Here is a 15,674-nt window from a genome sequence, read left to right on the forward strand (position 1 = left end):
AAAACTGTGGGGCTCACACACACACATGCCCTCATCCATTTAAAACTAGTCATTAGTTTGGGGCAGGTTACTGTTACTACTGCCCAGTAGTTATGATAGTAATCCTATTTAATAATAGGATAGTAATTTAATAATATGATAGTAATCCTGTTCTCTCTTTGGTCTTTTTTGAAAGCTTACTATTGATAGGTGAATAGCAACTCACATATATCTGATTGTTGTTGAAACGCTTCTGAATCTCATAAAGCAGGCTGCTGTCTGTTAGCTCGCTCAGAGAAGCCAGGTCATCATTTGGAGCTGGAGGCATTAGCTTGATCTATAAAACACAAATTAGAGAAATAAAGTAACTTCACAATGAATCATTCTGTACCATAATATTCTAACTTACAGTATAAACAAAGACCTAGAATTTATGGAAAAAAATGCATTAAGAAACCAGAAAGCTGACTCCCCAGTTGACTCCCCAGTTAATCTACATCATGAATATTAATCAAGGGAAGAATATAAAAATTAGTATCAATGTTATGGTGTATAACTGCATGGGTGTGATGGGCTTTTAAGAACCTACCAGAGTGCTGTTTGCAATCCTTAAAACCATAAAGATTCTTGGATCAAATGAAAATTTCCTGCTCTCTTCATGAAATGTTTATAGCAGAGGAAATCAAGAAGTTAGTTAGTGAACTTGTAAAGTATTTCTTGTAGTATTTAGCAAAGCACTCAGACCACTCTTCAACATATGGGATTTGAAACTGTACTGGAATTTTCCTTGCAGAATAGAATTAAGTTAGTAAGAAACTGAAAATGTGTTGTTATGGAAACCAGAAGACAATCAGAAGAGTCCACTTTAGCCAAAACTGGTGAGTGAAACTGTTTAACACTTTTGAGATTAGGGTGAGTAATATAAACTCTGCAAGGGTAAGTAAAAGTGTAATGAAACAAAAAAGATCCAAAGGACTGAGACAGAGGCAGAAGAAGAAAGAATCTGTGATAATGATTAAAGACAAAATAAACACTGATACATTAAGCAGTGTGCTTATAAATAATGATCTACACTTAAAATGTAGTTTGATTCATTTTTCATGACAGCAAAATACCCAGAAACAGAAAATTCTCACATGAATGACAATAGAAAAAAGTAGTTTGTTCAGACTTTCTTATAGTAACTCAGGCGCTATTTTGAGAACAGACAGTCAAGGTGAAACTTCTTTTTTCTATTGTTCTGCTTAAGATAAAGCCTCAGGAGAAAAGCAGACACTGTCCCTTTGTGGTGAACATCTCAGTGTTATGGTTGCAGCTGGCCTGTAGCTGCCAGATAAATTTGGCCATATCGGACACCCAAACTTGATCAGCCTAGAAGAAAAACAAGTCTCAGTGTATGGTAAGGATAGGTTGGATTCAAACATACCCAAGGGATGCCCAGCCAATCCCATTTATCCTAACTGCAGACAAATCACTGGCCAGAGAGCTGGGCAGTGCTGAAACCCGACCAATTGGCTGTCCAAGCCCAGGAAATTTGAACCCCCTATAAATGGAGGTTCCAAACACTAAACCAGGCTGTTTGTTGATGGCCCTCAGTGAGTTCCATCGTTTCTGTCTCCAACCAATGACTTCACGTAACACCTCCACACCTACAGTTTTTGTCAGTGACAGGAGATCAGTGGCAGAAGGAGACTGGGAGATACTGGAGGGAACATGGAGCATGCTTCTGTCATGGGGAAGAGCCCAAAGACTATGGATACTTGTGTTTAGTACTGGGGATCTGACACAGAACCTCTAAGCTGCAACTCAGTTGCCATAGGTTCAAGGATGAGTTCAGAAATCCTGATACTCAGATTTCACTACCTGTGCCTTACAGGTGTATGTCTACCTATTGGAGAGGTTTGTTCCTCACCCCATTGAAGTGAAGGAAGATTGCTCTGTCACACAGAGGATGGCATTTCTTGCTCTTTTTGTTTTTAATCATGGCAGTTGGATGTACAGCCGACTAGAAAACAGGATTTCCACTTGGCAAAACAAAAAACTAAATTACATTTTGGCATTTGTCTTTGATAATGTACATTGGAATAGGAAAAAAAAAATAACAACAGAATTCCAAGAGTAAGTGTCTTGCAGAGAGAGAGCAGAGAGACAAATCTGTGGCCTCCTTTCCTTAATAGTGTGCTCACCTGGCATGCAGGAACAAAACAGGCACTGGCTTTCACTGCAATCCCTTGTGTGCTATCAAAACTCAGAACATCTGTGCCATAGAATGAGCTTCTTTTGATCTATCTCTGCAAAGATTAAACCTCTGCTATGTACTTGTAAATAAAAGCAAGGTTTGGATGAAAGTACTGCCCTGGCATTCTCCATATTTTCTGAACTTTTTAGCACACTTCCTTATACATTCCTGGTTCCTATCAGCTAGAACTCATGCAGATGAAACCTGGTCATTCAGGTCACATGACAATAATCATTTCCCATAGGTCATTTGGGCATGGTCCCATCTCTGGAGGGAGAAAAAAATTTGCCTTACAGATGTTTATGGACTCACCCCATACAGCTCTAGGTCAGCAAACAGGCACTGGCTAGCATTTGTTTAATAATCCAGGCATGGCCAAAAATGCTCATTCTGTAGGTGTGGTTAGAAACGTGAAGTGCTCAGTAAAACTCCAAGAGTGAAAATCAAAATATTTTCTACTGTTTTTTTCTACAAAGTTTAGGATTTGGTGTTTCAGCACTTTCTACCTGACACATTGCATCAAATTTCATATTTCAACAAGCAAATAATCACATAGAAATAAGAAAATATAAATCCCTTAAACTCACAACAGATTTAACAGTAAATGTTATGTACATTATTAATATCTTATTTTTGGGCACCTTAAATTTCCATTCTCATCTACTTTTCTGAGCATACACATTTGGTTTTAGCTCAATGCATCTATCTGGCTAATTGCACAATGTATATGTTAAGAGACATAAAAGAAAAATAGCCATACATACAGCATAAGTTCCAATATAAATATGCCTCTGGGAGTGATTAGTTTTTAGATTTCTGTAATGCTTACAATGAAGATTTCTCTTAACTCTATTAAATTACATTCACTTAATATCATTCAGAATCTGCTCAGAGTGTTTAGTTATATATAGTTTTATAGTTATATATATTATTTAGTTATATATATTTTTACATACTTGTGTCACTGAAATACATATACATCCCAGCTCTTATTTGTGACATTATATTATGCACAGTTGAGCCTTGTTTGTGTCATAACTGATACTGAAACAATCAAATGGCATCAGGGGATACTCTATCACATGGTTCATGTGGCTAACAACACATAAACAAGTCAATTTTATTTTTTTAAAAAGACTCAATTAAGAGAAATAAAATATTTAATTTATATTTATTTGCAGCATGGAGCATGTAATTCAATTCCAAGCCATTAAACTGAATCTGCTAACAAAAAAAAGTCCTTCCCAGATGAGAGGAAGAGAAATTGAGAATATGATAAAATTCTGGAAATTATTCATACTGCTATCTTTGTTTGGCAGCACGTATCTTGACATTATTGATGACCTAAGAACACCTTTTACTTAGGAAAAAAGCAAAAGCTAATACTAGCCAACAGAGGTCCAAAATGCTTTATTGAAGTAGTCACTTCATCCCCATCTCCTATACTTCAAGTAATAAAAATCTTCATGGAAAATAATATTTTCTTACTGCTCTTTTTCATCATTTTTGCACTTAAAAAAACCTGAAGTGATATATGAATTTGAACAGTTATTTCTTTCCAAACCAAAAATGTTACAGGCTTTTTCTATTAAAAATGCATGTCTGAAATGTGCTAGGATGAAATTTCTCTTTTTGATCCCCCAATAAAGGTGTAATCTGCATGCCATATTGCCTAAGAATATATGGTATTTCTGACATAAAGCATACAAAATACCATCCTGATATATTTCAATAATATATGAACATGAAATCCAAGTAATGACTCCACCTATTGAAAAATTAAACAGAATGTGATTACTTGGAAGGTAGTTTGAGTGCAACTGGTAAGAATAAAAGACAACTCATTAGAAATTTATTAGGATACCCAAAAGGCAGGAACAGTGGGAAGGGTTTGTTCAAAGATTTCCTTTGGTATCAGCACTAAGTAAAAATTTTACTTCTCAAGTTGTGAAATTAAAAAAAAAAAAATAAAATAAAGTGTTAAATAGAAAAAATTCATATTTGAAAACTAAGGTCTAAATATTATTAAGGCAAATACAGATATGATCCATATATGCCTACAATTCATAATGCGTGGCATGTAGTAGGGAATACAATTCCTCTACTTCCAGGATCACAATTACATCAAAAGAAAAAATATTATACCATTCAATTTGACAAAATCCAGGCACTCTTTACTTTCCTAAAATTTAACTAGTGAAGTGATTGAAGTACTTTACTCTCTTTCTTTCATAAGAGCTAAACCTCATTAAGCCCTTGCCAAGTGAAAAGTTGTATTAATTATTTTCTAACACAATCAGTCATTTAAAAACCCACTAAAATAGCACCACTTGTAATCTATCTCCTGTTAATGGTAATTTCTAAGGCAGGACTCTTCCTATCCCTCCATGCTAAGGAGCATCACTCCAAATTGAGCAACTACAGATTTTTTCTGGTTTTCCCTGTTTCTAAAAAAACATAGGACACACACTCCTAGCTTGTTTAGAGCAGATTTTCAGATTGTTTCCTGCAGAAATTTCTCAAATAAAAGAGCTAACAAGATTCACCTTTAAGTCTGTTCTCTTGTCTTTGAATTGCAACTATTGTGGGAAGTTCCACTGTAGTATGGTGAAACAACAGAGTGCCTTTGTAAAAAGTTTCCCTGGGACCCTGAGGAGACTCAAATGGTGGAGAATGAAATTACCAGCATAAAGACTTTGCTCATTTTCAGCTGGAAGAAGAGCTGTTCTTATTCCAATCAGTTTCTGTGCCTGTTTTAGTGCACAAACTATAAAGCAAAAGTTCAGCTTAGAGGTCACAGAAACCTGAATAATTTTGGCTAGGCTTACATCAAAAGAGAATCAGGCAGAAAGAAGCATTTGTGGTTTTGTACACACTTCTGTTGAACATCTAGAAGCAAGCAATAGTCTTGGTCAAGACCATAAGCTAAATACTCCCCTCTCTTTTCCTACAATCACCCTCCTTAAAGAGTTGCAAGCATTCACTTTTCTGACCAGCAGTGCTTGCCTCTTGGAATGATAGTTTCCAGAATTTAAATCAGTCAACAACATCAGAAACTGCATGACATGAAAACAAGATGTAAGCCAAGTGCAGAACATGCTGTGTTGTCCTCTGACTGGATAGGAAACCGAGCACTCCACAGGATTCCAAAGCTGAAGTTCTTTCACAGATTGACTCACATCATTTACATATGGATGCACTGATTGATCTCATATGATCAAGCCATTCCTCTGAAACACATCCAAAGAAAACGCTGTGGAGCACGCGTTTTTCTGCCAAGGCAGAGACACAGCTTTTTTGAACCTAACGTGGCTTAAATCAAACCAATATCTTTCTCCTTTGTTATGCTTCAAATTGACAATAAATTATTTTTAATGGAAATACTCCCCTCCCCCACCCCATTGATTCTAAAGTAACTTTTTCTTAAATGGCTAAATATTTCTGGAATATCTGTTTCCCAAATGCATGTAACGGGAAAAAAAAACCCCACTTTGCATCACCAAAAAAAAAAAAAAAAAAAAAAAAAAAAAAAAAAAAAAAAAAAAAAAAAAAAAAAAAAAAAAAAAATCCAAACCAAACACAAAGAAAAACCTAAAGAAAATTAAGTCCTAAACATTTAAACCTGGGACATGCTGGATTTATAAGCAATAGATGATTGCCTCCTTTTGCTTTCATCCTATATGCCGAATGAGATTGTCCTCCTTCGGAGAAAACTGTAGAGTATCCAAATAATCAATGCTCAAGAAGGGGGGTTAACACTGCAGCTGTAAATCTGACAATTCCTGGCTTTGAATTACAGTCACTTTGCAACTTGATATTCCTTAGACTTTTTTTGTTGTTGTTTTTTTCAGTTTCCCAAGTAGTGTTTCTTTTGTAACTCGAAGTTTGGGACAAACACACACTCGGGGCAGCGCCAACAGTTGTCCCTCCCCTGTTGTGATCAATGAACAGGGTCTGAGGGGCTCTGAGCCCTCCCCACAGGCCCTGACCTGCCACCAGTAGCTGGCAGGGAGCAGCTGTTCAATTTGCAGAGGGAACTCAGTAGGGAGTGATCAAGGTGACAAGGCTCCACAGTGCAAATGATATCGCTGTATGGTGAGGGAAAAAAAAATACTACGGTCTTCAGCTTCATTAAGTTTACAATTTCCAGACCTAAGCACTAATGAAAATTTCAAGACACTGCATGCTGTTACCTGCTCAAGTTTGGTTGTGGTGTTCACAGTGATATTTTCAGATGCACTGTCTTGAGACTGCTGCTTACATAAGCCTTTAGCTGCATCTTTGAACATGGTATCTTTCTCCAGCAAACTGTCTTGCTTGGCAATCGGTAAAGCCAGGGGATTGCTACAAAGGGAATCAATAAAGCAATTAGACTGCTGCTGAAGATGACTGACAATCAAATGTGGGCGGCACAAGCACAGAACCGAGATAAAACTCAGGGCTGAAACACAAGCTCCTGGTCCAAGAAAAGAAATTGGTGAGAAATAAACTGTTCACACAGGCTGGTCTGTTCCCAAAGACACAGAATAGCATACTTTGATTTAAAATTCACCTTTATGCACGTCTTTTCTGAAGCAGAATTGAGCAAGCCAAAGAGAATATGCATGAGTCTGCTTTTGACAGCACTAGGTTGGCAAATCAATAGCCAATTTTGCAACTGAATTTAAAAAGCACAATTAAACTACACAATCCTATTTTGAAAAAATATTATGTTTAAATGTAACAATACATATATTGCCATTGCAGTTATTAAAATTAAATTCCATCACTTTTTAGCTTACTTTTAATCCAGCAATATCCAAGATACATTTTATGACCAGAAGCTGCTCTGAATTTGTGCTAAGGTAAAAACAACCAAATAAACAAGCAAGCAAACAGCAGATTCCTGAAATTACTCAAACAATCTGCAATACTCTTCATCCACATAAAAACTGTTCTTATACACATGGAGTTGTTCTCCCTATTGGCAATTCAGACCACATAACACGTCTGAAAAAAAACCCAATGCAAACATCTTGGATGATTTTTCAGAGCTGTAGATCCAAGGAACTAGCAAGGAATCAGCTGCAGGAGTTGAGAACACAAATATCTTTAAAAAAAAAAATTGTCTGGATTCTGACAGTGCAAATGAGACGATCTCATGGAGCGTACATCAGCTCCCTGCCAAAATGTGTACATAATTTCTTTGAAAGGAAATGTGGACTCAATATGAAAATGTGGGAATAGTGCATTCCACTATGGAATAAGGCCCAAACTTAGTTAAGATCAATCTCATATTTACTCAAGTTACTTGAGTTTAATCACAGATTATTAAAAAAAACATGATTATACATTATAACTCAAATGAATACTCACAGATAATACAGACAGCAGCTCAGGAAAAGAGCTGCTCTTGGAAACAGAACTGAAATACATACATAATACAGAGCTGAAATACATAATTTTAGAAATAAAGGATAAAACACCTTTTAGGAAGAATTCACTGAAAAACAAGATGAAGTTGTTTCCCACTGAATTAAAGATGGACAAATAAAACTTCTCTTTCAATGAAACTGTCAGTCTGCAAATATTGAAAGCATTAGTTTAAACATTTTATAATGAAATATAACTTTTTTTTTGCATCAAGATGTATTATTTCAGACAATTAAATGTAAAACATCTAGAGGAACACTGATGAAAATAAAAATTTATATTTACTGCTTAGATTCACCATAGATAATTTGATGACAAATTTAACAAATGTCACATGGATAATGATCCACTTAAGACCAAAGCATTGCCACGTATATATTTCTTAATATTAATGTGATGTTTCTTTTAAATTGTGAAGATACAGAATTTTTTTGCTGTGGAGTTGAACCTTACCCATTTAATCTTAACCCTTCTGTGGTAACTACACAACACTCATTAGAAGCACTCCTTAAAATTCAACTATAAAATCCTCACAACTAAATAAACTTTTCAGGTTTTCACAAAAGAGAAGTAGGTTGTAAATCACAGTGAAGTGAGGGGGAAAATGGGTGCCTACTGTATTGACAGATGCATTTGAAACTCAAGAGGATAATAATAACCTAATTTAACAGGTACGCTTCATGTACTAACGTACATAAGAATAGCCTGTAAATTACATACATTTATGAGATATTAATAGGACTTCATGTGAAGGAAAGGATGACATAGAATTCATATTAAAATAAAAATGTTAAGGATTCTGTGAAAGAAACATATTAAAATTACTCCAACAATTCACCATGACTCAGGTTCAAGAAGAAACTATGAAAAAGAAACTGAAATAAAATGTTTCCAGAAAACACTGGCTTTTTAGTAAAATATTTCTATTAGTCACAAGATTAAATCAAGCAATGCCTCTGAAAGCTCAACTATAAAACAGCTCAAGGAAAGATTTTATGTTAATTTAGGCAAGTAGATTTGCATGATCTGTCTTCTTTTGTGAAAATCAATAGATAATTAATAAATAATTAACCACAAAGGAAGACTTATGCCAAAATAATGTTGCACAGTAGACAGGAAGAAGTGTTATCTAGGGTAAAATTATTAGAACATGGTAGGACTTTCTACCTGCCTATCTGACTGGAAAAAATATTGAATGTTATATGGAGGAGCACTGATTTTAATTTTTGTGCAAAGAAGTGTCCATGTATGGAATTAATTTGAAGTATTGTGTGTTTTTATTGGACTTTTTTTTTAGATAAAGTGAGATGGTTTTCTGTAACTTGCCATCCTCTACCATGTCATTTAAAAAGGAAAAAAAAAAAAAAAAAAAGAAAAATGAAACGTAAGAGCTGACAATCAAATAATTGGAGGGTTTTTTATCAATATTGGAAGCATTTGGTCATCTGCTAATTTGATAAAAGAATTCTATAAAGGCAAAATCTGCTTATAGCTCTTGTTGGAGAAAATTTCTGTAACCCTTCCACAGGCAATTCTTGGATGCTTCAAACAATTTCTAAGTCAGCTGACAGCTGTAAAGTGCATAATCTCTGAATTTTCAGCCTAAAAAACTTCATAAAGTTACATAAAAGAAATTTCAGAATAGATTAAATGTTAGAAGAGTGTTTGAAAACACTAGAATAATTAAAAGGCAAGTGCTACATAAATGGTTACATGGAAAAGAAAAATTGAAATGTAAGAAAATTTGAATCTTTGTTTTGCTGTCTTGAGCACATCTACTTCTATTTTATTTCACATTCTTGTGCTGATTTTGAAACACATGATTACTATAATTAATATTTACTCAAACATGCATAAGAAAATATACAATGTGATTGTTAGCATTACTTTGAGAGTAAGCTTTTAAGTTTTAGTATTTATCGCTACCTAGATGACTGCACTATCTGTGCTCTACAGGTGTAAGTACTGGAGTAAAAGTACAGTGATCATTGTGACTATAGCATGAGCCTAAAGTCCCTTTTAAACAGCTATGGTCAATTTAATGTTCTGAACTGTAAGCTATGTCAATTAATGTATTCTGTGCTGGTATTTTTTTGCCAGTGGAGTAACAAAATTTCTTCTGACTGTACCATTAGAATTAAAACTGGCAAAACTTTCCAGCACAGACCTTAGTTTTGCTACAATGGTCTATCTTCAAGTAACTTCATGACATTACTAAAATTCTGTCCTTCAGCTAATTTACTTGGCCATTTATGACCAAGGAACTATGATGGAGCAGGTATGGCTTCAAAGGTACTGCAGCTTGTGGAGGGCCTGTATAAAGCACAAGAAAAGAGCAAGAGAAGAGGAGTGACAGAGAAATAACTGCAACCCTGTCCTGTGCCATCTACACCTTACTGATGAGACTGAGTGCAATAAAGAAAGCCAGGTTTGCTTGGTAACAGCATATTTCAAATATACTGACTACTAAATTTTGTTTCCTCTACCTGAGCAGAGGCTGACTTTCAATTCACTTCTTCACAGTGTTTTCCAGAAATCAATGCTGTAACTTAAATTTGAACCAGCAAAACTAGGTTTGCTGACAGAACACATGCTATTTATAAATTTGAGTCTGCTTTTGAATATTGTTTTTTTCTGAGAAATGCCCACAAAGCAATATGGCCACAACACAGAGTTACTAGGAACTACTGTGAAACTTTACACCTCAGATTACTTTCTTACATCAAGAGAGTTGATGAAGAATGGAAGCAATAAAGAACAAAAGGTACATGTGGATTACTATTGTGCACTCCTCTTCAGCACTAAAAAATTGGTTTGGTACACAAAAATAGCACAGATATTTCTCTTCAACCTAGCATATTACACATCTTTCTACGGGCTCTTAACAGAGTACGAAGGATGAAACTCTTTGTTTTCAACATTAGCCATTGAAAAAAAAAGTTGAAACCAGACATCTAGGCTGCCTCTCTAACAGGCAGCATGGAGCCACGCTGGAGGATAATTCACTATATCTTAATAACATGTCTGCTATCATTTGGAGTAATACCTCTCTGCAAGGTTTTGGGTTTCACAGTTATAAGTAAGATACTATAGAGCTGAGATAACTAGCTGTGAGATGACACCTCTGATTTTCAGCCTTTATAAATTAAGATTAGAGGATTTATAAGTAATATGGAACTCTTTGTAGTAAGGTTCAGCAACAGTTTTCCATATTCAGTAGTGATAGCTGAGCAAAATACACCAATAATCAATACATCAATAATTTTGCCTTTCAAGAATGTTCCCATCTCAGAATAGCTGGCTGGCCAGTGGATACTCTCCTGCACTGATAGCAGACCTGATAGACAGGTACTGCAAAGCTCTGGCTGAAGAAGTCTCTAAACCTAAGACTGCTCAAAGTCTCAAGAACCTGCTGAAGTGGCATTACTTCAGTCTTACTGTATCCTAATAATGGCCCCCTGACTATGTGCAAAGGATCACTGCCAAAGTCAGTGCACAGAGCTGAACTGGGCTTTGGCTTCACCTGGTGCTGTACTCTCATGCAGGCACCACAAACTAGATGCAGTCCCACACTGGGTTACAGCTGGCAATAAAAGCTAAACTCATCCAATTCCACACATAAATAAATTTTCTATGTTTTTCCCTTCAGTGGACTTTGCTTTTTCAGAACATCCATTGAAGGTTTTTTTACATGGCAGGTCTGTATTAATGTCATATAAAGACTCACTCTATGGAAAACTCTCAAAAATTAGCTATCTTTATGTATTACAAGAAGGAAAGAGCAGTGAAAAAATATTTTCTGACCATTTAAAATTTTTGCAAGTTATGTCTTCCAGAGGTTAATGGGTGTTACCACTAAAACCAGTATTCAGTACAGTATGTGCACCGCACTACAGATTTCTAGAATATAAATATCTAGATGCAAGAATAATGACTAAGATCTCAAAGTCTCTAAAATCTTTATGAATAACTTTTACTAGGCATCATTACATAGTACAAGAGTGACCTACTCTCTACTTCTAGTATTACAATATATAAATAATTGAAAATAAAAAATTTAGTTACATTTTAGCATTTAAAGGCTTAGTTTCATGTCTTAAAATTAAAATTTTTCATTTAAAAGACAGTCGAGGCTGCATAAATTTGAGTAGTATGATTTATGTTATTGAAACAGTGAGTTAGACTAGAGAACTGCTTATTTCATAAGGAATTAACAAGCATGAAAAATTAGTAATTTCATAAACATTAGTATCATATACCCAGCTACATGTACTAATGACTACAAATCATGAAGCAAAAACAACACACGGTGTTTACCATCCACAAAATATGCAATCTTTACTAGATACCAGTATATCCCACGGAGTACTGAATTTAACAGATTGAGCATTTCAAGACAGTTGTGTACCACTTCCAATTTTTAATGTATTCAAAGACATTCCACCAACCATAATTTATAACTGCTATGAAATGGAAGTACATATACCTTATCTGTCTCTCTATAAGTTTTATTTATTGTTTTCCTCACACACTCCTCAGTGATTACTATAGAAAATGAATGTCAGTGTTTTGCAAGATTATGCAACTAACATATACATACTTCAAATATACAGCAACTGCACACTGTATAAAAACACTATTTGTAACTTTTAAAATTCCCTGGATCACAGAGTCTGGAAATAAGGATTTGAAGTATCAGTATGTCTTGTACTACCATAAAACAGTCAACTGTGCTTCATACCTCTTGAACATTTCTTTTCACATACCCACGGCAAACTTTGTTTAAGAGTCACAAGAAAATACAAAAGTATCAAAATTTACAATTTTTGATACAAATTGACTCTTCAATACTGAGTTTTAAGTCCTCAGTGCTAAATGTTATTTGATTTTTAAGCAGCACAAATCTAAATATAATTTTGACCAGTATCATTTAATCTGCAATCACATATCTGATTTTTCCCTTTTCAGGATTTGTCCTTGCTTCTCTCATAGGCAATGATAGTTTTAGTTACACTATACCCATCTACCTTAACAAAATGATGTTCAAGTCTACAGTATTAACCTCTAATAATTCTGCTAAGGCAACCCTTGTTGCAATGCATTAATTTGGTTTATATTGTGTTTTATCGGATTTGTAATCTGTTTTGTGGTTTTTTCCTTACTCAGCTGTAACCTAACTCTTCCCCTCCCACTTCTCCCTTATTGGGTGGTGCCTCTGGGACCTGCCTCTGGGCCCTGCCTCCTGGGGAAAAATCCACAACACGGGAGTGGTGAGGTCTCTCTCCGGCACTGGCAAGTCATTGGGACAGCTCCAGCCAAGTATGGCAGGACTTGAAAATAAAAACTGTAATATCCCACCTGAAGCCAGAGAGCAGACTCTTTTACTTTTGCCATCGGCGGTCGTCTAGTCTCGTGGGGAAAAAACTACAAACCCCAGGTAATTTCTGCTGGCAATTATAATAATATATTTTATTATTCATATTCTATAATTATAAAATTAAGATGGACAAAAAGATATGAGAGATACAAATGCAAAAGATGATTCAGGAGATTTCCAAAAGGAAAGTTACTTGATCCATCAAATCACACAGAATCATAGAATGTCTGGGGTTGGAAGGGACTTCCTAGAGGGCACCCAATCCATTCATCCTGCTCAGGTAGGGACGTGTAAAGGCAGTTACCCAGGACTGTGTCCAGATGGGATTTGAATATCTCCAAGCACACTGATCTAGGATCCACAGATTGACAGATATGGTTCAAAGGATATTCTGCCTTCAGGGAATTGCTCTATAACACCACCAGCATTTACTTACAGTTTATTGGAAATTGTGGGCAAATCATGGATGATCTCTTCATATGGCTCTTCTTGAGATAAAGTAGAAACAGCTAAAGGGTCTTTCATTTTTTCCTCCCAAACAATTTCAGCCTTCAGAAGCATTTCCTCAATAAAATCAGAAGCTGCAACATCTAAGACATTGGAACACCAAGATGTCAGACATGAAAATGGTGCGGGAAAGCTCCTTTGAATTAAAATCTACAGATCAGATTAAGACTAAATGTGTGGCTAGACAACATGAAAGGAATTGCTCAGATATAAATCATAAAATAATACTTGAAATTACTGGGAAAACAAAGGCAAAGTAAATTCAGTACAGACTTAAGCTGTCATCTGCAAAACCTCAAAACCATTCTTGGTGCGTAGAAAACCAAAGTATTCAATAATTTACAGGACTTCAGGAAAAACAATACAACCCTTTTCAACACTTTATTTCTGTGAATAGGAGAAATATTTTCAACTGTTTTACATTTCTACGAACTAGATTTAAATGTTTTATATGTACAGTTCTGTTTGCAGACCAAAAAGACAGTTAAGTCAACTGTGTTAAATGCCTTCTAAATAGTTAGCTAACTGTATTGTTAGATTATATGAGTTTAGTCCTCAGCCTTTTTTACAAATAAAAACTGTATCTTATCACAAATAACTCTTCTAAGGTTAAGTGTCATGAAGTTCCTTGTGGATGTATTTGTAGGCAATACAGCACTTGAAGCATAGCACATTTTGCTTTGTTATGCAAGGAAAGTTTCACCCATAATCTGACAGGAAGTTTCTATTATCTGTATTTACTGAGTTCCATCTTCATTTTATCCTAGGCATAGAACGTTGAACAACCATGTGCTCCTTCTCTTCCACACTGCCAGCTAGCATTATTGACATTAACTCTGCTTTGATCTTGGTGTTAGACCAGGTGATCAGAAGTCCCTTCCAGCCCAATAGAGACTAGGATTCTCCTAACTTTAGAGTCAGTGCTTCAGCTCCCTGTTTCTATCTGGTTTAAGAAGATGCCTTCTACAGTAAACAACGGCAGCTACACTTCAAAACTAGGTGTTGAATTTGTTTTCAGACAATAGCTATAGAAATTCCAACTCATGAAGACATGTACTATAAGCAGTTGGAACAGAAAGGAACTCAGTGAGAAGTCAGCAAAAATGTGCAAATGCAGCTACTACCAAGGCATGGAAGAACTCTCAAGTAAGAAACATAACTAAAAATAAACAAGGAATGAAACAAATGGAAGGATATGCTGTCAGTTGATATGATATCCTGCATTACCATGACCAGCAGTTTTCAGCAATGTATGTAAAAATGTATGCATGTGTGTGTGTATAGTGTGTATATTTAGTCTACACACTAAATAAACTATAGCTAAGAAAGCAGAAAAGAAAGAAAACAGTGCCACAATAGGTAATACATACACTATATACATGGATTTTCACCTACCTGAAGGCTTTTCATTATTGCAGTTAAGAAGATTGGGATTTGCATGGTGCATCAAAAGCAGCTTCACAAGATTGGTCTAAAATGGGCAAAACCAGAAGTGTTTTAAATGGGAGAAGCAGGCCAGGTGCATATCACTCAGTTTGTTCCTTCCTTCCTGCACTATCTGAAAGCATATGATAAACCACAGGCAGTACATCCCAAGCCCCACCTTCTGCAGATACTAAACACATTTCTATAAATCACAAGTAGCAGAGTAAAATTCAATTCCCCTACGACTTCAGAGTACCCTTGGCAAAACTCTGCCCCTAAAATCTCCTTCCACTCATACATGTATAAAAGAATTCACAAAGGAAAAATGCACCCATCAGCACCTGTTAAGACTAAGATCACAAATATTTCCTCATGCCTAACTAATCCAACAACTGTGTGCCAGCAGTGTCAAAGGGGTCTGACTCACAGCCACCATCATAGAAGCAAATCTGTTCTCAGTCAGCAGTAGAAATTTATCTTATGTTTACCAAGATCACCTAATCTATTAGTAAAGGTAAAAATTATAGCACAGTAGGGGAGGGTAGAGTATCATATAAGGAAAAAGTATAAAATGTATTTTTCAACTCCTGCAAGGAACTGTTTTTAGTGAGTTCTATGGCTGCACCTAAGTCTCTAGAGATACTTTCCCATCAAAGGCTGTAGCAATGTCTTTCCTGATAATCTGGTCAGAAATGAGTGAAAGGCTTCCTAAGGAACAAAAATACTTTTACACTG

The 15,674-nt window shown here is 35.6% G+C and overlaps 1 protein-coding gene across 3 annotated transcripts in view; it reads right to left on the minus strand.

Annotated features, from left to right (window-relative positions):
- MYO16 (myosin XVI) overlaps positions 1–15,674 on the minus strand; it is a 370,295-nt gene that overhangs the window by 168,650 nt on the left and 185,971 nt on the right. For all 3 annotated transcript variants that reach the window (XM_040056866.2, XM_040056865.1, XM_040056864.1), the window contains exons 8-11: positions 14,910–14,985; positions 13,444–13,597; positions 6,412–6,562; positions 206–316 (exon numbers count right to left, since the gene is read on the minus strand). In XM_040056866.2, the coding sequence (XP_039912800.1) occupies positions 206–316; positions 6,412–6,562; positions 13,444–13,597; positions 14,910–14,985 (492 nt within the window). The remainder of the gene's footprint in view (positions 1–205; positions 317–6,411; positions 6,563–13,443; positions 13,598–14,909; positions 14,986–15,674) is intronic.

The sequence above is a fragment of the Hirundo rustica genome, chromosome 2 (genome assembly GCF_015227805.2).
Source record: "Hirundo rustica isolate bHirRus1 chromosome 2, bHirRus1.pri.v3, whole genome shotgun sequence".
NCBI lineage: Eukaryota > Metazoa > Chordata > Aves > Passeriformes > Hirundinidae > Hirundo > Hirundo rustica.